General features: G+C 50.1%; 2 protein-coding genes and 1 non-coding gene across 8 annotated transcripts in view; 1 reads left to right on the forward strand and 2 right to left on the reverse strand.

The window, feature by feature from the left end:
- Window positions 1–4,173: 4,173 nt before the first annotated feature.
- CINP (cyclin dependent kinase 2 interacting protein) lies at window positions 4,174–27,428 on the reverse strand. The gene is made up of 5 exons (XM_047738068.1): window positions 27,296–27,428; window positions 16,007–16,175; window positions 13,143–13,272; window positions 6,315–6,444; window positions 4,174–4,651 (listed from the first exon to the last, which is right to left on the reverse strand). The coding sequence occupies exons 1-5, from the start codon at window positions 27,300–27,302 to the stop codon at window positions 4,449–4,451; spliced, it is 639 nt and encodes a 212-aa protein (XP_047594024.1). The 5' UTR covers window positions 27,303–27,428; the 3' UTR covers window positions 4,174–4,448.
- Window positions 7,349–7,478, reverse strand: LOC125105916 (small nucleolar RNA SNORA49). Its single transcript, XR_007129155.1, has one exon. It is a non-coding gene; the product is annotated as a small nucleolar RNA SNORA49 (small nucleolar RNA).
- The window catches only part of TECPR2 (tectonin beta-propeller repeat containing 2), a 97,040-nt gene continuing 96,862 nt past the window's right edge, over window positions 27,416–27,593 (forward strand). For all 6 annotated transcript variants that reach the window (XR_007128791.1, XM_047738058.1, XM_047738060.1 and 3 more), the window contains exon 1: window positions 27,416–27,554. The gene's annotated coding sequence lies outside the window, so the exon portion shown is untranslated. The remainder of the gene's footprint in view (window positions 27,555–27,593) is intronic.

A 27,593-nucleotide genomic window follows, 5' to 3' on the forward strand; every position in this document is an offset into this window, starting at 1 on the left:
GGGGAGAGGCAGAGGCAGAAGCAGGCTTCCTGCTGAGCAGGGAGCCCGATGAGGGACTCAATCCCGGGACCCTGGGATCATGACCTGAGCTGAAAGCAAACGCTTAACCGACAGCCACCCGAGCGCCCCATACATAGTTCTTATAATTTGAGATATTCAAATTAGGGGCAGGAGTGAAGAGGCATCAGGTCACAGGCCCAGGGACACATACCATCCAAGCGACTCCCACGGGGTGGCTGGTGTGGACTCCAGTGAGGACGTGTTTCCAGCATTTGTCATCTTTCCTGGCACTAATTCCCTGTTCAACTACTGTCATTCCTAAGTGCAATGAAAGAAAGTCCTCTATTTCTGTGTTCTCCGGAAAGCGCTGGGCCCTGCAGCTGCCCCGCCAGGCTCATCCACGTTGGCCTCCCCAGGGGTCACTGGAGTGGGGAGAGCTGAACCGGAAGAGAGCCTGCGGGGGAGCCGGTCTTTGATGTCCTCTGAGGCCTACTTGTTAAAGAATAATGTCTGTTTCCAGCTACAGGATAATAACTACGTCTTGTGAAATGCCAAAAGCTACCAGAAGTCCCGCCAAGCACAGCCGGCCCGACCTCAGCCCTCTGCCCCTAGGCCAAGGTGAGCACTTTCTCCTTTTGGTGATTTACCTCCATGTGTCCAAGTTATGTCTCTCTCAAAGCTTTCTTGATTTATTAGTGTTCGATGGCATCGTGGGACACGGGACATGGCTTGCATACCTCCCCGCTCCACCTGCAGGTGTCCCTGTATCACAGGGGGGCATTAGGTCAGGATTTAATGCTCATGTGAACTATAAATACGGCTCATTGCTGAGTCTGCTGGTGTCCTGGGATGACTCTGCCTTCCGGAAGCTTTGTTTTTTCCTAGAGAAAACTGCCTTGGGTTTTTTCATTTGCTTCATATCTTTGCCATTTGTTGTTGTTTAAATTCTATTTATTTATTCATGAGAGACAGACATAGAGAGGTGGAAGTGGGACATGGGACTCAATTCCAGGACCTCAGGATCATGACCCAAGCCAAAGGCAGATGCTCAACCGACTGAGCCACCCAGCGCCCCTCTGCCATTTTTTTTTTTAATTTATTTATTTGACAGAGATCACAAGCAGGCAGAGAGGCAGGCAGAGAGAGAGAGGGGGAAGCAGGCTCCCTGCCGAACAGAGAGCCCGATGCGGGGCTCGATCCCAGGACCCTGAGATCATGACCTGAGCCGAAGGCAGAGGCTTAACCACTGAGCCACCCAGGTGCCCCTGCCATTTGTTTTTTAACATAATTATATGGGCCATATAGTTTAACGGGCCAGTTCTCTGAGTTTAACGGGCCAGTTCTCTGAGACTTATGTTTTAAAAGAGAAAGCAGCCCCTCCCCTTCCTCTTCTCTTGATCTGATGCTCGTACCTATGGCGCCAGGATCTCCACCGTTGTGTCAGCTAACACTTCCATCACACCACATAAGTATTATGTCGTTTCCCTCCAACCTCTTCACCTGTTAGCCACCTTCAGGTCTTGTAGCTGTGTCTTTGGCAGTTCAGCCCACATCACTGCGTAACAGGCTAATACTGTCACTTCGTGATCGACTGGCTCCCAGAGGCCGAATGCACCCATGCTTCCCCGGCTACTATCAACGCCACCCACGCGCACACTTGCCAGCCTTCCCCTTGGCAGGGGATCCGCTAGCTGCTTCTACGGAGGTAGTGGGGGTAAGCAACTTGAACGAGCTGGCATTTTACTTCTCCCTCATCTTCGTCCGTTCGAGCGGCTCTAAGGGAATCACAGACTGGGACTCCCAGAAACAGCAGGGGCTCGCTGCTCACAGTCACGGAGGCTGGAGATACGAGGGCACCAGCATGGCTGGGGGAGGGCTGTGTCCCAGCCGGTGCCTTCTTGCCGTGTCTTCATACACTGGAGGGGGCCCGGGGAACCCTCTGGAGCCTCTTTCATAAGAGCGCAGATCCCACGCCTGGGGCTGCCCCACCCTGTTGTTAACCGTCTCCGCTGGGGGTTAGGATTTCGACATAGGAGTCCGGCGGGGACATGTGGAGATGTGGAGACAACTGCACCTCCAAGTGAACACGTGAAGGCACTCGGGAACTTGAGTGGCTTTGCTGCAGATGTGGCCCAGGCCCAGGGGTCTTCCTCACTCCTTGGAGGGATGAGGAGGCTCATCACCCTGTGTCTGCTCCGTCCCCCAAGATGTGAGGGGCAGGAGGGGCACACATGACTTTTGAGAACCAAATGCACGTCTCAGTCATGTGGCCACAGCTGGTGACAAAGAAGGTTCTGGAACCTATTAAGCTGGTAGCCGTGTGCTAGCTAAAATCCAGATGAAGCAAAGAATATGGAAGGACTACCCACGGTCTCTGTGGAACCCCTTCTCCCAGGACGGTTAGAACATTTGTGGGTCGGTCTGGAGAGGTGGGAGTAACAGCTCTGGAACCTCACCAGCTTCAAACAATGGAGGTATATGTCTCCTCGTGCAACGTGTACCTCACAGGCCGGGGGACAGCACTGCCTCAGCACAGCCAGGTCAGGAACCCAGCGGGGCAGCCACATCTCAAACTCTGCCAGTGGCCAACTCAGACAGAGGGAACCGAAGGGAGGGCTGCCCTCCCGTGGCCAGAACCTGCCCTGTGGTCACCCCCAATGGCAAGGGAACCAGAAGGACCAGCTTTTGTGGGCCACAAAGGCAGGACTCCAGGAGTACTCGGTGACCGGCGCAGACGGCTGACCCACTGTCAGGTCACGTTATTTAGGACTAGAAAGTGTGGTATGTTGTGACCACTTCGATGCTTTCATATAAGCTTTTGGGTTTCCTGGAAGCTGGTTTTTTTTTTTCTTTTCTTCCTTTTAATGAAATGTACTTACCATGAATTGCTCCCAGAACCCTTCCCCAGGCCTGTTTCTGTGGACTTGCCCTTTGTAGGCTCCTTGGCTGTCTACTTTGGCAAGATACCTAGAGGCAGAGAACCATGTCAACGGCCTTCTAGGTTTAGAAGCCCGTCAGCTCTCTGGAGACTTCACTGTTGTGTAGTGAGTGCAGAACTCAGCAAATTCAACCACCAGAGGGGTCTTCCTTTAATTTGATGCCTCTTCTGTTTCGTGAGGCATCTCTGGACCAACGCCACCGGATAATTTGTCCCTTAGCTCTTTCGTGTCTGCTTGTCCTTTGCAATGTCAACCCTTTTCATGGCCTCCGCTGGACCACTTGGGGGTCTGGGGATAAAGTATCAAGAACCCATGGAATGTTCTAGAAAGGCCTGCCCACAGTATCAAGTCCTTTACTGGCTTTTTTTTTTTTAAGTAAGCTGTACTCCCAGCATGGGGCCTGAACTCACAACCCCAAGACCAAGAGTCGCACACTCCACAGACTGAGCCGGCCAGGCGCCCTGAAGAGCATTTATTTTTTTAAGTATGCCGGAAGCATAAAACTGCCAGTGGTTCTGGGGGCCCAGTCCTGCCCACCTGCCTCTGGGGCTCCTGACAACAGCCTGCCGGGCAGGGCGGCCTGGAGCAGAACACCCTTTCCACCACGTGCTAAACGCGGGCTTCCTGGCTGTGAGATGTGTGAGGGGCGGCCTTTATGGTAGTGAGCCATCAGCGAGTGCCCCAGGGGCAGAGGAAGGAGACGCTAGGAAGTGTTGCCTTTCAGTGCTTTCTAACACAACACTTTGCACAGCGAGGTAGGCTCACTCTCTCCCAAACGACATCCCTGTGGTGTACGGTCTTTACTGGAATATTTGCCTCTTTCCCTGTTGCTGGGACGCTGCAGCCTCCATGAGAGGAGGGCCACATCCTGGGTCACGTACCCCATCCGTGCTGTAGCACCAAGTTCCTCACAGTTCTGCGGGAAGCCAATGGTAGACTCGAGCCCCCAGGGTTGGGCTGCGGACGTTGTCAGACCCTAGTGCTTGTGCCTGGAAGAATCCCGTGGCCTGTCCCATCCTCAGTCTGCAAACACAGGCGACGGCTGCAGGTAGTTTTCACGAGCCGGTCTCTCTCACTCAGTTAGCTCTATGGGATTCTACATGTCAGCTGTAATTACAAAACCAACGTTGTGTCAGAGAAATTTAAATAACGAATAGGTACAAAGTAAAAAATACCGAACCAGGGGTTTTCTATATAAATACGGCTAATTGACAAAAACGAGATGACACAATCATCCTGGTAGGGAACTCCTTTATTTCTCGTGAAGTCCTCTTGGGTGACAGTTTCACAACAGGCGCGGATGACATGGCGGGGAGGATGGCTCCCAGCAGTCTAGTGTCGGGACAGGCCACGGGGAGCCACTAAAGTGATCCAGTCCGGAAGACACTAAGGCCGGTGGGCGGCTGCGCCACAGCACTGGGTCTTACGTGAAAGACCGTCCATCAAGGGAGCCAGAGAAGCAGCCTGGGGTCTGGAGCCTGGGGGCTCAGGCCAGGCCATGCTGGGAGGTCACAGGGCCCGGTGCCCCGTTTCGAGCAGCATGCTTTCCAGAAGCAGTGTGCTGTTGGTCTCCACATAGGGCTGGTGCAGCCACATTGACAGGTAGCTCAGGGTGAGGTCGTGGTCCGCGGCGTGTGCAAGCTCTTCCGTGACCATGCGCTTCAGGAGAAGCTCCTTCTGGTACATGTCGCACAGCTTGCGGGAGACCTCGTCTGAAACGAATGTCTCTCTTTAGAGGCAACAAAGTCACAGAACTGCTCCTGCCTGGGGGTGGGTGCCACTTTGGAAAGCTTCTTGTTGAAAACTAGACTCGGCGACAGCGTGGAGATGAAGGAGGACCGGGTGGGTCTGGGTCACTCGGGCTCGTACCCATCAGTAATGTTAGTGGGCATGATAAGGGCCATGAAATTAATGAGTAAGTCTAGCCTCTGCTCAACTCTTCGGTCCCGCGATGATTATAAACAGTAGGTTCACCTCAAACTGACAGTGTTCCAATAACACATCACATCAAATGGTTTTACCCTTTTGTTCCTTACTTAAAAGTAAGGTCTTGGGGCGCCTGGGCAGCTCAATGGGTTAAGCCTCTGCCTTCAGCTCGGGTCATGATCCCAGGGTCCTGGGGTAGAGCCCTGCGTCAGGCTCTCTGCTCAGCAGGGGAGCCTGCTTCCCCTCTCTCTCTGCCTGCCTCTCTGCCTGCTTGTGATCTCTGTCTGTCAAATAAATAAATAAAATCTTAAAAAAAGTGAGGTCTCAAATCGGTAACAAATAACTAGGCCCTTCTTTTGAACTAACAAAGCTAACGGTAACTCTGAGGGGCGCCTGGGTGGCTCAGTCGGTTGAACGTCCAACTCTTGATTTTGGTTCAGGTCACAATCTCAGGGTCGTGGGATCAAGCCCCATGTCAGGCTCTGGACTCAGCAGGGAGTCTGCTTCTCTCTATCTCTCCCTCAGCCCCTTCCCCTGCTTTCACGTGCATGCTCACTTTCTCTCTAAAATAAATAAATCTTAAAAAAAAAAAAAAAAAAGTAATCCTGACCTTGTAGAACTTAAGAAATGAATTCCATGTTCTTCTTCTGGGGGGTTGAACTGACCTCAGTTTATCTTTTTTTTTTTTTTTTTTTCAGTGCTGGGCTTGAACTCATGACCTTGAGATCAAGATCTGAGCTGAAATCAAGAGTTGGAGGCTTAAGTGACTGAACCACCCAGGTGCCCCAAAACCTTATCTTTCTAAAAAAGAAAAAAAAAAATCTGTCTCCACAGAGGCAAGTGGAATTCGTTCTACCCCCCCCCTTTTTTTTAAGGTTATGTACTTATTTTTTTAAGTAATCTCTGTGCCCAACATGGGGCTTGAACTCATGACCCCAAGATCGAAAGTCATCGGCTCTGTGGACTGAGCCAGCTCGGTGCCTTGACCACTTGGTTTTAAAGGGCTAATAAGGGGGTGCCTGGGTGGTTCAGTGGGTTAAGCCTCTGCCTTTGGCTCAGGTCATGGTCCCAGGGTCCTGGGATTGAGCCCTGCATTGGGCTCTTGCTCAGCAGGGAGCCTGCTTCCCTCCCCCCACTCTCTGCTTGCATCTCTGCCTACTTGTGATCCCTGTCTGTCAAATAAATAAATAAAATCTTTTTAAAAAAATAATAAAGGGCTAATAAGGGCCCCTTGCTTCATGTGTCTCTAATTACATTTAATATTCTTTGCTGATTATCAGAGGCAAGAAGAAAGGCCCATTTTAAGATGCCCCCAATCTCCTTTCCTTCCAATGGATCCTCTCGAATCGAATTTCAGACTCTGTTAGGTTCTTCAAGTACCACGTCTCAAGAACACAAATGCTCTCATAATTTCTACTCCTGAGAATCAGTGCAGAGAGAACTACTTACAGAAATGGGCTGTGGGCCATGTGTGAAATAGTGGGGGGCGAGGCCTCCCATCCCGGTAATGGTAGTTCTCTAGCTCATAAACCCCCTTGGTGGTCGAGGATAGCTTTTCCATTTTCATCTGTATTTTGGCCTGAAAAGATATTAATTGGGAATATGAGAAGCTTATGTGCAATCTACTACAGTCTCAGATTCAGTAACTGTAAGCTTTCGAAGCTAAGAGGCAGAAGTCCGTTGAGGCCCAAAGTCCAATAACTCAACACTGTTTACTCCACGCGCCGCACATTTCCAGGCAGCTGGAGGCAGACAGTGGCTACGACCTCTTTAACTCGGATTACTTCAGGAAAAAGCCCTGGCTTTCCCGGCTGGAGAGAGAAAGCTTGATGAGTCCCACTTCCCTAAGATTTCTGAAGGCGCTAATGTTTTAGCCCCAAGACCTGGAGGAATCAAAAGGCAGGCTCTGCTTTGATGGGATGACAGGAGGAAGGGTATTAGATGAGTTCATTCCTGACTTTTACGAACCACCTCTGAGTTTACTGAAACCTCGAGGCTCGGTTTCCTTATCTGCAAAACAGTGGTCATGAAAGGCAGCCCCACACACTTGACACAGGAAGTGGGGAGAGCGGACACTGACGATGCCTCAGGGTGGGGTGGCCTCTGCAGGAAGCCCGGCCACTGCAGGGGACATGGACACCATCCCTGCACAGTCCGCTCTGGCAAACTGCTTACATGGCGGCGAGAAGGGCGAAGTACTTCTGAAGTACCCGTTGGCACTATGGAAGGATTTGTTACATACAGGGGCCAAGTAACTAAGATTTCAGACTTCAGTAGCACAGACCCACTAAAACCACATTTCTGACGCCTATGTATACTTCACCCCATGTGCACAGGCGTGAATGCACAGAGATCTAGAAATTGTCAAAATCTGAATTCCTTACACTTGGTCGTTCGTCCACTCTCCAATTACGCCGGATGTGGTGTGTGCTAAATTCAGCTAACATTGATTTTTAAAAATTTTTTTTATTTTTCTGACATGGACTGTCAGCTCAAGTCATAGGCCCCAGGAGAACACAAAGTCTTCCTGGGGAGGGACATGTGCTCTGTCCTGTACCCTCAGGCAATGCCTGGGCCTTCACAGAAAAAGACCCAGGAGTAAGGCTGAGGGAGCAGCTAACACTGATTTTTAAGGGACTATGCTCCTTTCCCCTATCTTTTTAGGTTTGATCTTTCACGTGGCCCCACCCCAAAAGATAGGACTCAGCATTTCTGCATTATAGCTGAGACAATTCTCAGGGCTGCTGAGCTAGGGAAGGTCAAAGCCAGCACCCCTGCACCACGCTACCTGACCCACATCTCTTGGCATGCCAACCCACGTTCTCTGTATCCTGCCACCTAATTCAAAGAAAAGCTTATAAATGATCGGGAGAGCAAGGAAAATCCTGGAGGCCTGACACCGGCCGGCAGTGCCATGCACAGCTTGGTCATCAACAGAGAAAAAGACCATGCACGGTGGGCAGCCCTGAGCCGGCAAGGCACACACGGAGGTGCCCACTCCCAGCGCAACCTCAGAACGCCTCCTCCCACAGAACAAACTGCAAAACGTTCATCCACGTTAGGGAAATGGTGCCTCAAAGCCCCCTGCCACAGTCAAATTCATTAAAGACACTTAAAGCCAAGTTGGGAAATCATTCTCTCCAAAAGCTAGAGAACAGGACAAACAATATGAAAAGCCTTATTCCATTAATTTCTGGTTTTGAACACAGAACGAGTACTTCTTTCCAAACCACTTCAAAACAGAATAAATTCCCTAGAGCAGAGGATTTCAGGGCCTGACAGCTGGCACCCAGACCATGTTTCTAAAACCATCCTCCAATCAGAGAAACGAGGGCTCCTTGGGGAAATGGCTGATCGGAGGCAGGAAATACACAAGACGTGCCTAGAATGTCTTGAAACGCTAGGAAGTAAGGAAGTGTTCAAAAACACCCAAACCAAAAACTCCACCAATGATGGAAGCATGTCAAGGGGACACAGGAGCCAACGGAACTCCTATGGGCCAAAGCAGGGACAATCTGAGGACAAAATAAAGCAGTATTCTCTGACAGCCCAAGGTGGAGAACAAGTAACCATGAGTCCCTGCTGCTAGAAATGAATGGTCCAGTAATTCACAGGCAGGGGACGAGAGACACGATTTACGTACATGTTCTGCTCTTGAGGAGGAGGGGCAGAACTTCCCACTCCCCCAGTGTGGGCTGTGTGGACAGTGGGAAAGGAGCTCCTTTCACAGAGAAACCTGACAGCCAGGTGGTCAAGGTCAACACCCAGAGCGATGGGCGTGGTCACAGTCCCTTGTCCTTGATGGGACATGATGAGACCTCGTCCCTGCGGTCTCCCTCGAAAAACCCATGACCCTGGCCAAATCATGAGAAGGTCATCAGACAGACACCAAGTGAGGGGCAGCTGCGAAATGCCTGACCTGTTGTCCTCAAAACTGTCACTGTTAGAAAAAACAAGGTAAGTCCATGCGACTGTGGCAGCCACAAGGAGCCGGAGCAGACATGGTGACTACATTCACTGTGGCGTCTGGGGTGGAGAGATGGCAGTAGGGAAAAAGGAAGGAAATGTGACTAGACTGCAGCTTCATTCAGTAACAGCATGTCAGTGCTGCCTCACGAATTACGACAGACGTGGCGCTCAAATTTGTGATTCATAGGGTGGGCACGTCTGAAAGGAGGTGCAGGCTGATTTATGCAAACTCTCCCTCCTAAAAATCAGGTGTCCACAAAAAATATAGAGAATAAATCCACGGAAGCAGGACACTGTGGCCTGGGAGACTGTAGAGACCAGAGTATCTGCCTCTTCCCAAAGCCACTGGGTCTTAGCATCAGCAACCCCGCAGCAGCACTCCCGGTGCAGCCTGTCTTCCCCCTGGGCTACTAGCCTCGGGCCTGTGTGCCTCTCTCTCCCATTCCAGAGGTGCCTTTCAAAGAAAGAAAACTTCCCTTCTTAGGACAAAGGGAGTCAGCCCCAGGCTCAAAGACTTCGGCAGGGAAGCAATACCCAGGTAACAGTGTGTATAATGTGATTTTACACTTGATCTTAGCTAAAAGACCGAGAAGTGATTACATAATGTGATTTTTAATTGTATTAGAGAAAAACGTTAATGAACAGGATGGGATTAATACGAATTGTGAAGCAGGCCCAAGAGCGAGGTATGCGAGTGCTGGTGCGGTTCCGCCCGGGAGCAAGCATCGTCCAGCCCTCTGGGCGCACATTTCCCACCTTGGGCCACACCGGCTCCGCGGGAGCCCCTTCTAGCTCCGGACAGGACTTGCTACATTGTTCCCTGGTGGGAGCCAAAGCTTCTGCCAGTACCAGGGTCTCCCTTGTCCCCTGAGAGGCCTCAGACAACCAGTGGACCCTTTCCGGTTCTTGGATAACCTTTTGGCTGTGATGGCGGCTGTTTTGTCTGCTGGTTCCCCCTTTCCTGGGCTACAACTCCAGTCCCTCCAATTGCTTCTCCCTGATAATGCCTGCCCCCCTCCACCCCGGCTCCAAACACGCATCATGCTGTCTCTGTCTGCACTGATGGGTGGGCCCATCATTTTGTTGGCTGTCAGGGACACAGCCCGGGCTTTATCTGAAGGTCCTGGGAACTCGGCTGACCACAAGCAGGTGGCCACCTACAACCTAGCGGCTACTTTCCTGGCCTGCCTCACCCTGGGCCTGTGCTGCGGGTCAGAGGGACCAAGGGCACGTGACCCACCTTTCCTCTGCTGCTGCTCAGTTCACCGAGACTGCTGGCTGGGTTTTCTGGACCTTGACTCTACCCACTAACGTCTTACCACACTGTCCCTCCTCAATGCAGGTCAGTGGGGCAGAGGACGGAGTCCAGGGCACCAGCCCACCACTGCTGGTGGGTGGGTGAGGGTAGGACAGACAGACAAAGCCAATCCCTCCTGGCGTGCCTGAAATGAAAGCCCCCCCCCACACTCTTCCCCATCGGCCTCCCCTCTGAAACTTCTTCCTGCGGGGCCTACGTCTACAGTGACAGATGACAGCGTGTGCTCTAACCAGAGCCAAGTGGCATTTGAAAACAAAATCCTTTCAGATTTTTTTTACATTTTATATAAGTCACATCAATATGTGTTGAAAATGTTTCTCGTTCTAATACAGCTTTGAGCTTCTGTGACAGGCTTTCTCCTGGAAGAGGACGAGGGATGGAGAGGCTACGGCGGGAGGCAGCGTGGTTGTCGGGGCTGGAGGGCAGCTGACGGAGCAGCACAGGTGCTTGGCTTTTGGGCTGTTCACATTATTTTAAGACTGGAACTCAGCTACCCGGTTTCTTTTAGGAACAATACATGCACCTGCTTTTTTGTTCAAACAAAAGTATGTATTTTTAAAAGATCTATTTATTAGAGAGAAAGGGAGAGGCAGAGAGAGAAGGGGAGAGCGTGCATGGGGGGAGGGGCAGAGAGAGAGAGAGAGCGCGCGCGAGAATCTCAAGCAGAGCCTGCACTGAGTGAGAAGTGCGACACGGGGCTCCATCCCATGACCCTCGGATCACGACCTGAGCCGAAACCAAGAACTGGAGGCTCAACCAAGTGTGCCACCCAGGGGCCCAAACAAATACTTGCCATGACCAAACAGGTTCGTTTGGGAAAAAGAAAACAAAACAAGTGGGCAGTTTTCCCTAACTTAGAACTCTGTCCCTTTCAATCGCTTATCTGGCCTGTGTCCGCTCCCCGCTGGCCAGGAGCTCCGTGTCCAGACCTCACTCTCCAGGGACACAGCCCCAAACATGGAGGCAATCAAAGAGAGCGGACCTCACGTAGCCCACACCCTTACTTCTCCCGCCTTCCTGAGTGGGGGCCTAGACACGGAGTCGCTGACGCCTGTCTCGTTACCTGCTCAGTCAGCCTGTGGAGGGCAAGTGCTTGTCACCCCAGCACAAGCCCGGGGCGAGGGAAGGCAGAACACAAAACAGGATGATTACAGAAACCTGATCATCTACTTGGAGGAAACTGTTTGCTATTTAGCCCCATAAGCATCTTAAATATCCCAAAGACACTACTGATTTCGATCATAAAAGGCCAAATTACCAAAATGTCCTCAAACATTTATTTTCTCATTTTAGTGTTCCTGAAACCATAATGTATCTTACAGGTGATGTGTCTAAAAGGGTAGTGTTGGGGCGCCTGGGTGGCTCAGTTGGTTAAGTGTCTGACTTTTGATCTCAACTCAGATCTTGATCTCGGGGTTGTAAGTTCAGGCCCCGCATTGGACTCCATGGTCGGTGTGGAGCCTACTTGAAAAAAAAGAAAAAAGGTAGTCTTTCTTTCCTAAAAAGTCTTCTATTTATTTATTTTTAAAGATTTTATTTATTTATTTGACACAGAGAGAGCACAAGTAGGGGGAGCAGCAGGCAGAGGGATACGCGGAAACAGACTACCTGCCGAGCAGGGAGAATGTCTCGAGACTCGATCCCAGGACCCTGGGATCATGACCTGAGCCGAAGGCAGACACTTAACTGACTGAGCCACCCAGGTGCCCCTCCTGAAAAACTTCTTTAAACCGACAGCTTTGGAACAGTTGGAATCCTAAATCTGATCAAGTAGTATCTTGAAGAAATACAATCACACTCCACATCATTAGACTCCACATATTCTGTTTTACAGGCAAGAAGTTATGTCAAAGATCAGAAACGTTTTCCTCTAAGATTAAAAGATAAAGATTTTCCATGTTCATGGGTAAGTTCTAGTTACCCAAGTTCGAGTCTGTGCCCAGCGAGGAGAGGCGGAGCTAAGTCTACGTTTGGTGGCAGGTGCGGTGGGTACTGGTAATGGAACCAGTCATTAGTTCGTTACACGCTGAGAACATCTCTCGTGGGCCAGACCAGGGCCCACAGACCGAAGCCAGCCCACACACTACTTTAGTATGGCCCAAGAGCTCAGAATGGGTTTTATATTCTGAAATGCTTCAGAGAACCGTGTAAAAAGAATATTCTACAACACATCAAAATTATGTGATATTAAAATTTCAGTGTCCATGAATAAAGTTTTATTGGAACACAGCCACACGGACAGAAACCTGAACTACGTCCATTTGGACATCCTGTGACAGGAGCCAAAACTACCCTCTCGAGCAATGACAACTGCCCAGAGCCAGCAAGACCCCGTGTGACCCTGCCCCCCAACCCAGCAATCACGATCAACGTTTTACCGCCCACCTGCACGTACCCACCAACCTTTGTCCCACATCTCCTTACATAAACCTGCAAGTCTTTCCAGCACTTTCCAGAGGGTCATTGAGACGCTAGTCTGCTGCCCTCCCGGTGTCTGCCTCACTGAAACAGAGTCCTTTCTTATGCCCCCACCACTCGCTTCTCTGCCTGTGGATCTTGTCAGTGGTGAGTGGCCCAGCCTGGTCTATTTGGGACCCTGGAGGCTGGTGCTCACGCACCCCTGCGCACCAGCTAGGCCGCCATTTGCTTCTGCACCACCTCTGGGTCGCTACATGGGGGAGCCCAGTGATGATGAGGCACAGTAGGGCCCACAAATCCCAAAATATTTACCATGCGGAGCCTTCAGAAGTGGGTGAGATGGACCCAGACAGCACATGGGGCAGAAAGAACAAAGGTCTAAGACAGCACCCTGGGGGCACTGAGATTTAGGAGGGAAGTGGAGGAGGCTGAGGAGGGAAAGGCAAGAGTCTGGGGGAGAGCGTCTCCCACCATGTGCACACCTGCCGAGCGCCGAGAAAGTCCCAAGTCCACCCCCACCCCCCCGAGGTTCGGTGGCTGCAAGCCCAGGTGCCAGGGGCTTTGGATCTCACCAAAGCCTCCAAGGTGGTCTGCAGCTCCTCACACAGAGTCTCGAGCTCCTTGCTATATTCTGGAAGCGTCTTGTCTGTATCTTCCCTGGAAGCCGGACTGCTGCTCTGTAACTCTGTCTTATCTTCACTCCTGGACAAAAGGGAAAAGAGTGGAAACAAAGTACACCCTGAAAGGCACCTCGCTTCCTTACGGCAGAGCCCAGAAAGTGCGATCTCCACATAAGGGTGTCAGGCATTTGACCCAGGTGTACTTCATGTGGCTGCGATACAGGATTCCTTATTACTTATTATTCATTATTATTCCTTATTATTCATTACTGAGCCCAAGAAACACGCCCACCCGCTCTGCGCTGGAGGGAGTGGGCTGAAGGCTGCCCTGTGGTGCCCTTGGCCTAGGGCTCCGAGCTGGGTGTACGAACATGAAGGCGACGTGACCATTTCCCCAGAGTTCACCGTCTGGGAACTCTTTGGTAAACCGAAGGCTGTGGCCTGTGGGGCATGAAATTAACCTAGTGTGGTCACAACACTTCGACGAAGCACGAAAACAGGACAGTCTCAGCTCCGAGTGCAGGAGGGCGAGTGGGCCTCGGCGGAAAGAGGCAGGAGAGGGCCGGCCGCGTGACACCTGCGGCGGGAATGGGCCAGAACCAGGGGACAGTAGTCCCCTCATGGACAATGACACAGGAACACAGAATTATAACTTTGAGATAAGAAATTACGCATGCAGGAAGTGCAAAGAATAACGAGGCCAACCTTCCCATCGGAACTGGCAACTGCCAACAGTTTTCTCAGGGCTCCTTTGTCTTTTTATGTTTTTATTTTCAATTTTATTTTATTTTCTCAGTGTTCCAAGATTCATTGTTTATGTACCACACCCAGTGCTCCATGTAGTACATACATTTTGGCAGGGGGGGCTGGGTGGCTTAGTGGGTTGAGCGTCTGTCTTTGACTCAGGTCACAGTCCTGGGGTCCTGGGATTGAGCCCTGCGTAGGGCTCTCTGCTCAGCAAGGAGTCTGCTTCTCCCTCTCCCTCTGCCCCTCTCCCTGCTCATTCTCTCTCTCTCAAATAAACAAATAAATAAAACATCTAAAAAACAGGAAATTACGGGGCACCTGGGTGGCTCAGTTGTTAAGCGTCTGCCTTCGGCTCAGGTCATGATCCCGGGGTCCTGCGATCAAGCTCCAAGTCCGATTTCCTTCTCAGCAGGAAGCCTGCTTCTCCCTCTCCCACTCCCCCTGCTTGTGTTCCCTCTCCCACTACCTCTCTGTGTCAAATAAATAAATAAAAAATCATATTTTAAAAAAGACCACTTGGTCTTAAGTGAAGAATGATTTAATTAAAAAAAACACACAGAAAGAAAGAAATTACTAAGGAAAAGTACACTCCTAGTTCTCCTCTACTCTCCATCCTCCCCCGACTTCTTTTTTTTTTTTTAAAGATTTTATTTATTTATTTGACAGAGAGATCACAAGCAGGCAGAGAGGCAGGCAGCGAGAGAGAGAGAGAGGAAGGGAAGCAGGCTCCCTGCTGAGCAGAGAGCCCGATGCGGGGCTCGATCCCAGGACTCTGAGATCATGACCCGAGCCGAAGGCAGCGGCTTAACCCACTGAGCCACCCAGGCGCCCCCTCCCCCTGTCTAACACCCGTCCACCAAAAGCAGGGAGTGAGTTTCTCCACACCAGGCAGCCCTCATAGTCCACGGCCATTCTCGCAGTGTCCACGCAGACACTCCCTATCGGAGACAGTGTCCGATCCCACACGTCAGTGCTTGGCCCCACGAGACGGTCCCCACTCAACTCCAGACACCAACGGCAAGTCCAAGGTGTTAGCTGTGTTTCTGACTAATGGGCCGTGGGTAAGAGGTTCCCCCAAGCTGCCCCCTTGGATCTGAAGGATTTGCTAGAGCAGCTCACAGAACTCTGGAAAATGGTTTCCTTACTGGATCGCTGCTTCATGACAAAGGATATTAAGGGATACTAAAGAACAGCCTGATGAAGAGAACACAGAGGAAAGTCTGGGAGGGTCCTGAGAACAGGGGTTTGGTCCCTGTGGAGTCTGGGGGCCACCCTTCCAGCAGGGAGAGGTGTTAACCGTTCCCCAGAGCAGAAGCTCTCCCGACCCCATCCTTTTGGGGTCCTACGGAGGCTTTGTTAGGTAGGCACAAATGACTAAATCACTGGCCACTGGGGACTCCTCTCCCTTCCCTGGGAGGTGGGGGGAAGGGGTGGGGCTGAAAATTCTCGATCTCTAATCCCCTGCTTGGTTCCCACGGGGCTGGCCAGAAATCACCTCCCTAGCCTGAACTCAGGGGTGGCTGGAAGGGACATGTTATGAAGAACAGGACACTCCTTTCACCTGGATCATTCTAGAGGACAAAAGACCAGATATTAGAACAGAGGATGCTCCTAGTGCCCTTATCCATTGGGAAGTCGGAGGGGTTTTCAGACCTGTATGCCAGGAACAGGGAGGGAGACCAAAGAGAAGGAGCGCTCTTACTGTCCATCACAACGTCACAGAAACAAAGTACAAGGTTGTGAAGTCCAATCCTGCTGCCCTCCCACCCGGCGCTCACCCGTTCTGAAGGGGCGAGCTTCTCGACTGGGCCCGTCCTTCCAATCCATTTCCATAATTTTATATACAGACATAAACACGAACAGTAGGTAGCACCATTCTGTGTTTAAAATGGACATGTACAGTTGATAGATGTGCACATCATTTTACCACTTGCTCCTCTTCTCAACGTGAGGTCATCCGCTCATGCTAACGCGGACTGCCATTACCGCCCTGAAAGACCCCCAGCAGACTCGTGCCCGATCAGTAAGGGTGCGGAGCTTAGAGCACGAGGACCTCCACACACACTCACCGCAACCGGATCTTCAGGTTGGCAATGCCGTTTGCAGTAGCAAAGCCCGCGTCATTGAGGGTTTCCCATTTCAGGATCAAATTATGCCAATCAGCTGCATTGTCCTTAATTTTTCTTGCGCTGACAGATAAGACAGGTTTTCTGGGCGTTGCACTTCCAAGAGTGTTTGCTGACAGGGAATAAGAGAAACATAATGATTACAAATTTGTGAAATAAATAAAAGGAACCTCATTTCAGATTGAGTCAGGGAGCCGTGAAAGGGCGGCTCTCACACATGCATGACTTGCTATGGCCTGCACAACCCACGGAAAGGAGGGAGAAGAGTTATCACGACAAGGGAGGCCACTCTTCATGTAGGAATTTCATTTCCTGGCTTTGAAAGAAAAGAAGGTGCCTTCCCCCACCCCCAGCTCCAGCAAGGGCTCACCCACCAACCACCCCTCCTAGCCGATGAGAAACCACTACAAACCTCAAACTCTTGTTCTCTACGGAACTTGGGTTCAACCCTTCCCCACTTCCCCCTAAAACCTAATTAAAGCTGACCTTCCCCTTGTCTCTTCCGACTTGCCAACAATTTGTCACAGGGAATTGTCCTGAACTGCAATTTCTTTGCAATTCCTGAATAAACTCTTTTTTTTTTTTTCCACTTAGAGATGTTCTTTGCTCTGTTTAAAGTTTATATTACTTGGCGGCCAGAGTGGTATCCAAAGAAGAGGACCCCACGGGACCAGGTGTCTGCGTGGAGGCCTCGTGCTCACCCCTTTGGAGAGTGTCTCAGATTCCACGCCCAACTTTATTCAGGATCTGTTTGAAGCACTCACTCACTTCTTTTCGGCACCCCAGATTTTGAGTAATGGGATTTTGATTCTCCACACTCTCTCAGGAGGGTCCTCTTTTTGGGACCCCTTCAGGTTTTAGGTTTAAAAGCTATGGTCCTGGGGCACCTGGATGGCTCAGTTGTTAAGTGTCTGCCTTCGGCTCAGGTCATGATCCCAGCGTCCTGGGATTGAGCCCCACATGGGGCTCCCTGCTCAGCAGGAAGCCTGCTTCTCCCTCTCCCACTCCCCCTGCTTGTGTTCCCTCTCTCGCTGTGTCTCTCTCTGTCAAATAAATAAATAAAATCTTAAAAAAAAAGCTACAGTCCCTCCTTGTCTGCTTTACTATTATTTACGTACTCGTTTATTTGCATTTGAGTATATTAGCACAGTGCTATACTGGTTTCATGTGTTTCATCTAGTGATTCAACACCTCCATACATGACCTAGTACTCAGCACAAGTGTGCTCCCTAATCCCCATCACCTGTTTCCCCCATCTCCCCACCACCTCCCCCTCCCCCTGGTACCCATCGATGTGTTCTCTGTTGTTACAAGTCTTTTTTCTGTTTGCTTTGTTTCTTAAATTCCACACATGCATGAAATCATATGGTATTTATTTTTCTCTAACGGACTTATAAAGAAATGACACAACCCAACACCAAAAAAACAATAATCCAATTTAAAAATGGACAGAGGACATGAATAGACATTTTCCCAAAGAAGACATACGGACGGCCAACAGACATACGAAGAGATGCTCAACATCACTCATCATCAGGGAAATGCAAATCAAAATGGATATGGGAAACAAAGGCAAAAGAAAAATTATTAAGTTTCCTTACTACTTACAGCCCATTGTAACAGGCAGAGTGACATTCCCCTAGGAAACCAGCTGCCTTGAAGCTAATCCCTTGCTAAAGGTGTAAGGCAATCTTCCCCTGACTCCCCTCTCCTCCCAGGATCCTGTAAGTCTTAAATAAAAATTCCTTTAGAAATTTCCTTTTTCTCTAACCCCGAGATACATGTTGGCAATCACCCCCCCAAGCATATGGCCCACTGTTATACATCTGAAGGGTCTCATGGATAAGGTGTTTTTAGACAATAATAAATGACCTTTTCCCAACAACAGCTACCCCCCTCAAGGTCCTGGAAACCTTGCTTCCAAAATTCCATAAAGACTTACACTGTCCCTGACCTCTGCTCAACTTGGGGGTATATAATGGACCACTCCTCATGACCCCAGTGCGGCTCTTTCTATCCATGGGTCCTGTCTCTGTGCTTTAATAAAACCACCTTTTTGGACCAAGAATGCTCCAAAGACCAAGATGTCTCAAGAATTCTTTCTCGGCCATTGACTTCGAACCCTACCGTCTTTCCTACATCAAAACCCACGATGAGCTATCACCTCACACCTGTCAGAATGGCCGCTATGGAAACAAAAGGGGCACAGAGGTGGCTCTGTCAGTTAAGTGTCTGCCTTGGCTCAGGTCACAATACTAGGGTCCTGGGATCGAATCCCACATCGGGCTCTCTGCCCAGCAGGGAGTCTGCTTCTCCTTCTATCTCTGCTCCTCCCCCTGCTCATGCTTGCTCTCTTTTTCTCCCAAATAAATAAATAAAAATTTTAAAAAAGAAAAGACAGATTAAATGTACCAACTTACCCAAAGATGAGTTCAAACGTCAACGGCCATTATGGGGAACTCTCAACCTCACCTCCCCCAACTTTTCTCAGAACCTAATCAGAAAGCTCTGACTCTAGAATTAAACAGACTCCATGGGATGCCCGATTTAATGGGTACCTGGAGGCTTCTAACAGAACTTAGGACTCTCAAGTCGCCTCTTTATAAAATACGATTCCAAATTAGCCAAGCAACAAACAATTAAAGGAAGACAAAATCTTCTGAGGCCTCTTGCTCCCCTCCTGTCCTCTTGGTCTCAGGGCACAAACTCATCTTCGCAGGGCTCACAGCCACCTTCCCCTGTCCCTCCTGCACGGCCCCCCACCTCCTTTACGCCCTTGCACTTCCTCATTCCTCTTTCTGGACGTCCCTCCCTCCCTCTCCCAAACCTATGAAAACCCGCCCCATTAAATTCAGACCCTCTGAGGATCCACATGAGAACCCCCCGATTTCTCATGTGGCCTGGAGTGGAGGTGAATTAGAAGCTACAGTCAAAGACTTTCCCAAGTTGAGATTTGGGACACTCTGAGTTGCTGACGGTCCCCACAGATCCTCACAGATTTGCTGAGACGGTGACACATCAGCTGGGTTTCTCAGATTAAGATCCGTGATTCCACAAGCCTGCTGTCCAGGACCAGTTCCATCACTCGATGAACTCGCCGTGAAGGTAATCCTGGTGAGGGAAGGATGTCCCTTCCGACCTCGGTCAGTACTTCCTACATGACTAAGTTCTTCTTTTCAGCTTATCTCTTAACTCTGGAAAAGAGCCAGCTGGCAGAGCATCCCGTGAGGGGAACCAAAACTACCCCCTCAAGCGACAAGGATGGCCGGAGCCAGCAAGACCCCTCCTGACCGGCCCCGTGACAGCGACACCAGACCTTCGCTGCCCCCTGCACATACCACCCACCTTTGTCCCACATTCTCCTTAGACAGACCTGGGAGGATCTTCAGGGCTTGGGAGACTCTCTGAGACACTAGTCCATGGTCCTCCCGGTGTCCAGCTCACTCACATGAAGTCCTTTCTTGTGTGCCACCACTCGCCTCTGTGCCTGTGGATTTTGTCCGCGGCGAGTGGCCGAGCCCGGTGTGTTGGGATCCCGGGGCCAGCTGCTCCACGGAGGGATCTGTAGAACCACAGATGGGAGTCCTACCCCCCGCTTTGCTATATGATTGAGCTCCTGCAGGCACTAAATGCCTTTAGCAGCAATTCCTAGGGCTTTCCCAACACCTGCCAAACACACTTGCTTCAGGCTTGTACTCAGAAACCCAATGAACCCACGCACGATGATCATAGTTGGCTCCGAGTTACTGTGGGGATTTTTTTTTTGTTTTTTTTTTTTGTTTAGAGAGAAAATCTTAGGCAGGCTCCACGCTCAGCATGAACCCGATGCAGGGCTTGATCTCATGACCCTGAGATCATGACCAGAGCCAAAATCAAGAGTTGGATGCTCAACCAATTAAGCCACCCAGGTGCCCCTCCAAATGGTTTCTAAAGAAAATTCTGATCTTCCTTTAAACACCAAATCTACTTGGGTAGCCTTGAACTCTGTGTTCATTACTGGGCAGGTTTTCCAGTTCATTACTGGGGTGATCTTCTAGTTAGGAGGACCAGGATGAAGGATACCTGGGCAGCTCAGTGGGGTAAGCCTCTGTCTTTGGCTCAGGTCATGATCTCAGAGTCCTGGGATTAAGCCCCACAGCGGGATCCATGTTCAGCAGGGGGTCTGCTTCTCCCCCTCTCTCTATCCCTCCTCCCGATGGTCCTCAAGTGTGCATTCTCTCTCTCTCTCTTTCATGCTCACTCTCCCTCTCTCTCTCTCAAATAAACAAATAAAATCTTAAAAAAAAAAAGAAAGCTTAATAAATTCCCCTGCCCTTGGCCATCCCAGTGATCAACTTTCTTTTTATATATGAAAAAGAAGAGAATTCCTTGGGGTTACTCACCCTAAACACAGGGATCACCATCGACCCCATAGGGCATTACAGCCAACCACATGCTACGTGGCACCAGTCACCTTGCCTCAGAGCCATTCCTGCCACCACTCTTTTGGCTAAGGGCAAGGAGACAGTCCCGGGACCCCCACAGCCATCCCCATGCCCCACGCAGTAGAGGCCCCCCTGAACACCCACCACCCCCCAGCCAGTCATCCCCCTCCTGTGAAATCCTCTTCCTAACCACTCCTCCCAGAACTCCTCGCTGTGGTCACCTCCCTACTCGTGCCTGACTGACGGATCACCTCCTGACTCCCTCCTGTGACGACTGACATCCTTTGGATGACACTGACTTCTCATGGTTCCCTGATGGTTTTCATTTGAGAGGTAGAAATGGCGAAAGTTGTGCTGGATATGCACTTGCAAATCCCTTTGAAGTAACTGAGTGACACCATTACCTTTGGCCACTTCACCGCAACAAGCCAAGCCGTACACCCTCCCATGGCGGGCGTGCTTGCCAAGGGCACAGCTGCCCACATTTACGCTGACAGCAGATACGCTTTAGGAGTGGCTCACAATTTTGTAATGTCATGGAAACAGGCTGGCTTCCTATTTTTAGCAGGGAGAAAATTTTAAATGGGTCTTACGTCCAAAATATATTAGGTGCTATATTCCTCACAGCTGCTCTGGCCATTATTATTATTATTATTATTATTATTATTATTATTATCATCTTCATTATTAGAGAGGGAGCATGAAGGGGCCCGCATTGGGTTCCATGCTGGGTGTGGAGCCTGCTTGAGATTCTCTCCTCCCTCCCCCGCTGCTTGTATGCACGTGCACATTCTCTCTCTAAAAAAGAAGAAGGAGGAGGAGGAAGAGGAAGATGGGGAGGAAGAGGAAGAAGAAGAAGAAGAAGAAGAAGAAGAAAGAGGGGGCGGAATTAGAGTTTCTGGCATGACAGGACTCCTGCAGGGCTCAATCTCACAACCCTGAGATCATGACCAGAGCCAAAACCAAGAGTTGGATGCCCAACCGACTGAGCCACCCGGATGCCCCTCGCCCTCTCTTGGAAAGATAGTGCCCTAATCACATTTCCCAATCCCCCACAAAAGGAGGAAAGCTTTCTGACTATTGTACCTGTCACCAGAAGCTCTGACCTGTTCACAATGTCAGACACCTATAACCTATATCCAATTTCTTTGTAGTCCCAAATGCCATGGTAGACGACACCTGCAAGCCTACAGATGTCACCTACCAGGTAGGCTACTATGACCAGCACTCCCGCACTTGCTTCAGCCTTTCCCCAGTCATGACTGTACTAGCTCAGTTAAATCCCTGAATTTTTGCCATCAGTTAATCCCACATTCTTTTCCTTAGTAAGTGTGATCTCTCTCCCTGCACCCAAGGGAAATACAAATAAGTTTATGCCTCTTTGCAAAGTTCCTATAAAAGACCCCTTCATGAAGGGATGGCCTCTCACGGAATATCATCTCAACTCCTCTGATCCCTGGCTTGAAAAGGCTTATCAGGAAATTCCAGCTAATAAATCACACTCCAGACCTTAGCTGGGGTCCCCGCGCACCACATGGTTTCATTTTTGTTTACAGGAACAGCATTTCCCAAGGCATACGAATGCTTAGACAGTTGGCAACTTGGAAGTCAATGTTTATTGTTTATTGTTAACTTTCATAACAAACCAGAGGCCTCCACTGGCCTGCCCCATTAGGCTTCATGGCACTCTTAACCAGGAACTTCTGGGGGCATATGTGACTCCGGTTTGGCTCTGTAGGGAGGCTTTTCCTTTTGCATCAGAGTAAGTGCCAATGAACACACGATCTGAAATCTCACCCTACATTAGGAGAGGTAGCTGATTCCACAGCCAAAGCAAGAGTAGCCCAACAATGATCATGGGACTTGTTGGCTGAAGGAGTTTTGGATGGGGCGCCTGGGTGGCTCAGTCAGTTAAGCATCTGCCTTTGGTTCAGGTCATGATCCCAGGATCCTGGGATTGAGCTCTGCATCAGGCTCCCTCAGTCTGCTTCTCCCTCTCTCTCTGCCCACTCTCCTGCTCTGCTCTCTCTCTCTCTCTCTCAAGTAAATAAATAAATAAAAAATTTAAAAAGGGGGTGCCTGCGTGGTTCAGTGCATTAAGCCTCTGCCTTCGGCTCAGGTCATGGTGTCACGGGATCGAGCCCCACATCAGGCTCTCTGCTTAGTGGGGAGCCTGCTTCCCCTTCTTTCTCTGCCTGCCTCTCTGCCTACTTGTGATCTCTCTCTCTGTCAAATAAATAAATAAAATCTTTAAAAAATAAATAAAAATAAAGGCATTTTGGACAATCTACTTGCTGAATAAGGAGGCATTTGTGCAGAAATACCACCTGCTGTACCTGGGTAAACACCTCTGGAGAAACAGAAACCCACTTACACAAAATCAGGGAACAAGAGCACTGATTACAACGAATTACCCCTAATGACTCCTGGTCTTCTGATCTATTTAGCTGGTTACCTTCAGGTTTGAGCTCCTGGTTTAGAACTATCAAGCTGGATTTGTTATATTATTTTTAATTCTGCCCTTTTTTTAAAAAAGATTTTATTTCTTTATTTGACAGAGAGAAAGATCACAAGTAGGCAGAGAGGCAGGCAGAGAGAGAGAGGGAAGCAGGCTCCCCGCTGAGCAGAGAGCCTGACGCAGGGCTCCATCCCAGGACCCTAAGATCATGACCCGAGCCGAAAGCAGAGGCCCAACCCACTGAGCCATCCAGGTGCCCCTAATTCTGCCCTTTTTAAAAAAGATCTTATTTGTTTATTTATTTACTTATTTGACACATACAGAGAGAGAGAGAGAGCACACAAGCAGGGGGAGTGGCAGAGGGAGAGGGAGAAGCAGACTCCTGTGCTGAGCAGGGAGCCTGAGTGGGACTCTATTCCAGGACCCCAGGATCATGACCTCAGCTGAAGGCAGATGCTTAACTCACTGAGGCACCCAGGTGCCCCAAAGTAGATAACTTTTTTTTTTTAAGATTTTATTTATTTATTTGACAGACAGAGATCACAAGTAGGGAGAGAGGCAGACAGAGAGAGAGGGGGAAGTAGGCTCCCTGCAGAGCAGAGAGCCCGATGAGGGCTCGATCCCGGGACCCTGGGATCATGACCTGAACTGAAGGCAGAGGCTTAACCCACTGAGCCACCCAGGCGCCCCCAAGGTAGAGATTTTAGATGGGAAGTACTGAGGTCTCCCTCCTACCCTTTCTTGTCACTCACATGTGCCCTCAATGGCTTCCAGTCATTATACACTTTCCCTCTGACACGGGATGGGACAACCAGGAAAGTGGACAAAGCCACTAAATGCAGGCAGGAAACCTGACTCTTGATAAAGTGATTTTTTTTTTTTTTTTAGCAAATTGCTCAAAAGAGGGAAATGTGAAAATAAAGGAAACCTCATTTAAAATGGAGTCAGAAGCCCTGGAAAGGCGTGTGTTCACGCACATACTACTTGCTGTAGCCTCCACAACCAGCAGGAGGAAGGAAGGTAAGAATGATTTTAACAAGTGAGGACATACTTCACATAGGAGTTTTATCTCCTGCTTTTAAGAAAAGGAAGAGCCCCCGCCACTCGCCCCAGCAATAAATGCACTAACCACCATCTCTCACTGTCTCACTGCAGCCAGTGCAGAAACCACACTGCAGAAACCACGACAACCTTGAACTCTTGTTCTTCTCTAATACATTTTTGTTTATAACAACTCTCCAGTTTCCCCCTAAAAACTTAAGGAAAGCTGACCTTCCCTTTGTCTTTTCCAACTTGCCAGAACTCATCATAGCTTGCCTGTCCCATATTGGCTCTGTTTAAAGTCAGCAAATTTATGGTCTTAGTTGCAGAACATATACATATACATATATGTATGTATGTATGTATTTTCCCCCCCTGCTATTAGAAAGAGCCAGATTGAAGAGATGTATAGAGCAAGGTTTGTGGAAAGAGGTATGGAGTCTACATGCTCTCTGAGCACACCACTCTCCTCAGATCTCCATGTGTTCACCAACCTGGCACTCCCCAAATCCCATCTTTGTGGGCTTTTACAGAGGCTTCATTACACAGGCATGGTTGATTAAATCTCCAGGCATTGCCCATTGATTCAACCTGAACCCTTCTCCCCTGGGGCCATGAGGGAAGTAGGTGGGACTGAAAGATCCACCCTTTATTGATTGATTGATTGATTGATTTTTAAAGATTTTATTTATTCATTCGCCAGAGAGAGAGAGACAGTGAGAGATGGAACACAAGCAGGGGGAGTGGGAGAAGGAGAAGCAGGTTTCCTGCCAAGCAGGGAGCCCAACTCGGGCTCAATCCCAGGACCCTGGGATCATAACCCGAGCAAAGGCAGACGCTTAATGACTGAGCCACCCAGGCGCCCCAGTTCCAACCCTTTAATCATGTGACTGGGGGGACCGTGTGTGTTTGCGCGTGGGAACCAGCACCCATCCAAAGGCTTCCCAAGTTACTCATCAATGTAACAAGACACCTTGCTCATTCTCACACTTAGGAAATACCAAGGGTTTTACCTCTCTGCCAAGAAAAGGACAAAGACCAAATATTTACTTGTTAGTATAAACCGCAATCACACCTGTTATGCAAGTCCTGCCAACCAGGCAGGACTTATCCAGCTTCTCCCGGCTTGCTCTCTATGCCTTAGGGCTAGCTCTGTGCAAGTTCTGACTTTGACCTAGAATGTATCTGCTGGCTGTGTATGTCCCCATTCACTTGGCTAACTCCTAGAGTCCTTTAAGGCTCTGCTTATTTAAACATCCCTTCAGTCTTTATTTATATGACTCATCAACAACATGCCAGACATAGGGGATGAAGGGACTGAATGAGGTGTACCAGGGCCATTTTCATGGAACTTACTTTGCAAAGAGGAGGTGAATAATAGACAACCAGATAACCATGATCGATTCAGATTGTGGTAAGTGCCACGCGGAAAAGAAAAAGGGGTCTTGTGTTACAGTGAGCCCCTGAAGTGATGTCATTTAGGCTGGAACCTGAATGATGAGAGGTCAGCAGTAGGTCCTAATGTGAGAATGAGCACAGTGAGTCTGAAAAATTAAGCAAGACCAGCGTGTTTATGACGAGGGATAGAAAGCAGAAAAATGTAAACCTTTAGCCTGGAAGGTTGACCTTTAGCCTACATAGTTCCAACAAAGATCAGATATGTGCTGGTTGCTGCACTTTTTTTTTTTTTTTAAGATTTTATTTTTTCATTTGAGTGAGAGAGGGAAAGAAAGCACAAGCAGAGGGAGGGGCACAGGGAGAGGGACAAGCAGTCTCCCTGCTAAGCAGGGAGCCACACGAAGGCCGGGTCCCAGGACCCTGGGATCATGACCTGCGCCAAAGGCGGCAGCTTAACCTACTGAGCCACCCAGGTGCCCCAGTTGCTGCATTCTTAAAGGGTCTCATGACTGCTTATAAATCTCACCAATCAGTTAATATTGAACTGAATGATAAGCACCAGAGAAATCTTGCTAAAGTCGTTTTATCAGTAGAAATTCACAGAAAAATTTATAATACTCCCAGCATGTTTCCTCCCTCTTGACCACTAAGCAAAAATGCAGCCTTTCTGCCCATGGGTCCTGCCCCATGCTACTTAAATAAACTTACTAAGTTGCACCATGCAACATCCCAATAATTCTTTCTTGACGTTTGTACTCGATGATCCCACATCACCTAGAATAGAATGGTGGTTGGGGGGGGATGGTGGAGGGGACAGTCAAGCAACTGGAACCTTAAAGACCAAGACAAAGACCAAGACAAAGAGTTTAGATTTATTCCAAGTCAGTGGAAAGGAAGCAATAAGCTCTGAGTAGGAAAGTGACATGATCTGATTTAGGTTTTCAGAAATCACTCCTTCCACAAGGACATCTTCCTGGATCTCCCAGGTTGGGTTAGGACTCATTGCACTGGATATCTGAAACAACCTCTTCAGCTATCACTGACACTCACCAGCGTGGTATATTTGCTTGTGTAATGTTTATATTCCCCGCTGACCGTAAGCCCACCTGAGCAGTGACTATGTCTTGCTCCCTCTCCCAACCTCAGCACACAGTAGTTGGTGAATAAAATGTGTTAAATGGAGAAATAGTCCTTATCACCTGCCCTATAATATTCTAAGGGTTTCTCTCCTCCAGGAGGGGCTCCTTGAGGGTGAAGACCCCGTCTGATTCACGTCTGTCTGCTCCATACCCAGCACGTATTTAGGAACCAAAAACACAGTTCTAAGTTCAAGAAACTCGGGCCAGTCGGGAAAGAGACCAGTTATGGGAGTCACAGAACAGAGCAGAGTGAGGTTAGCGTCCCTTCCGAGCCGCGGCTTCCAATCCGTTCACATTAGCACACGGGATCCCTGTGGGGCTCCATCGCGCTGACCCACGTAAAGCACTTGGGACACTACTTGGCACACGGTGCTCGCTGAACGACACCTTGTGTTACAAGATAGAGCTCTGTGGCGGGTAATCCTGAGGGGCACTCAGGGGAAGGTTTTGGGAGGAGCTGGCCATGCAAGGCTTGGTACACAGTGTCCTCCGCTAATCCGGTTTCAATGACAGTCACGCTCTGAGCGTCGGGATGATGAGCAGACCCTCCTGTCCATACAAGTGGTTTCTACACGAGGAAGGAACCGAGGCTCAGCCAGACTGACTGGCTCCCGGGCGGACCGCCGAGCCTGCGCGAGGCCAGCGGGATGGGCTGGGCCAAGGCAGGGACCCCTGCTCACTCCAGCAGGCCCCCGGCCCCCGCCCCATGCTGCAGGCCCAGCGGGGACGCGCACACCCTCCCCGCTCCCAGGACCTGGCCCGTCGCACGCACCTGCCATGCGTCCGCAGATATCCCGGGAAGGAGCCCGGAGCCCCGCCTACGGCCGCCGGAAGCGCGCTGACGTACTTCCGGCGCGCTCGGCTGGCTCGCCGCCACTTGTGGCTCGGCTGCTCCAGCCTCCGGCAGTCGCTGCGCGCTATTGGTCCCGTTGCCGGGGGAACGGGCTCCCGGCAGCCCCCGCGGCCCAGAGTCCGTCCCCGCCTCCTCCGGCCGGGCCGGGCCAGCGAGTCCTGAGGGGCCGCCGCGGGAGGTGAGTCCGGCGACGGCGCTGTTGGCCCCGCTGCCCCCG

The sequence above is a fragment of the Lutra lutra genome, chromosome 7 (assembly GCF_902655055.1).
Source record: "Lutra lutra chromosome 7, mLutLut1.2, whole genome shotgun sequence".
Taxonomy (NCBI): Eukaryota; Metazoa; Chordata; class Mammalia; order Carnivora; family Mustelidae; genus Lutra; species Lutra lutra.

Coding starts and splice junctions, on each gene's coding strand:
- CINP (XM_047738068.1), bottom strand. Junction 13,273..16,006: donor AACCTGAAGATCCGGTTGCG/GTGAGTGTGTGT, acceptor CCTTTTGTCCAG/GAGTGAAGATAAGACAGAGT. Junction 6,445..13,142: donor AGACCACCTTGGAGGCTTTG/GTGAGATCCAAA, acceptor ATATCTTTTCAG/GCCAAAATACAGATGAAAAT.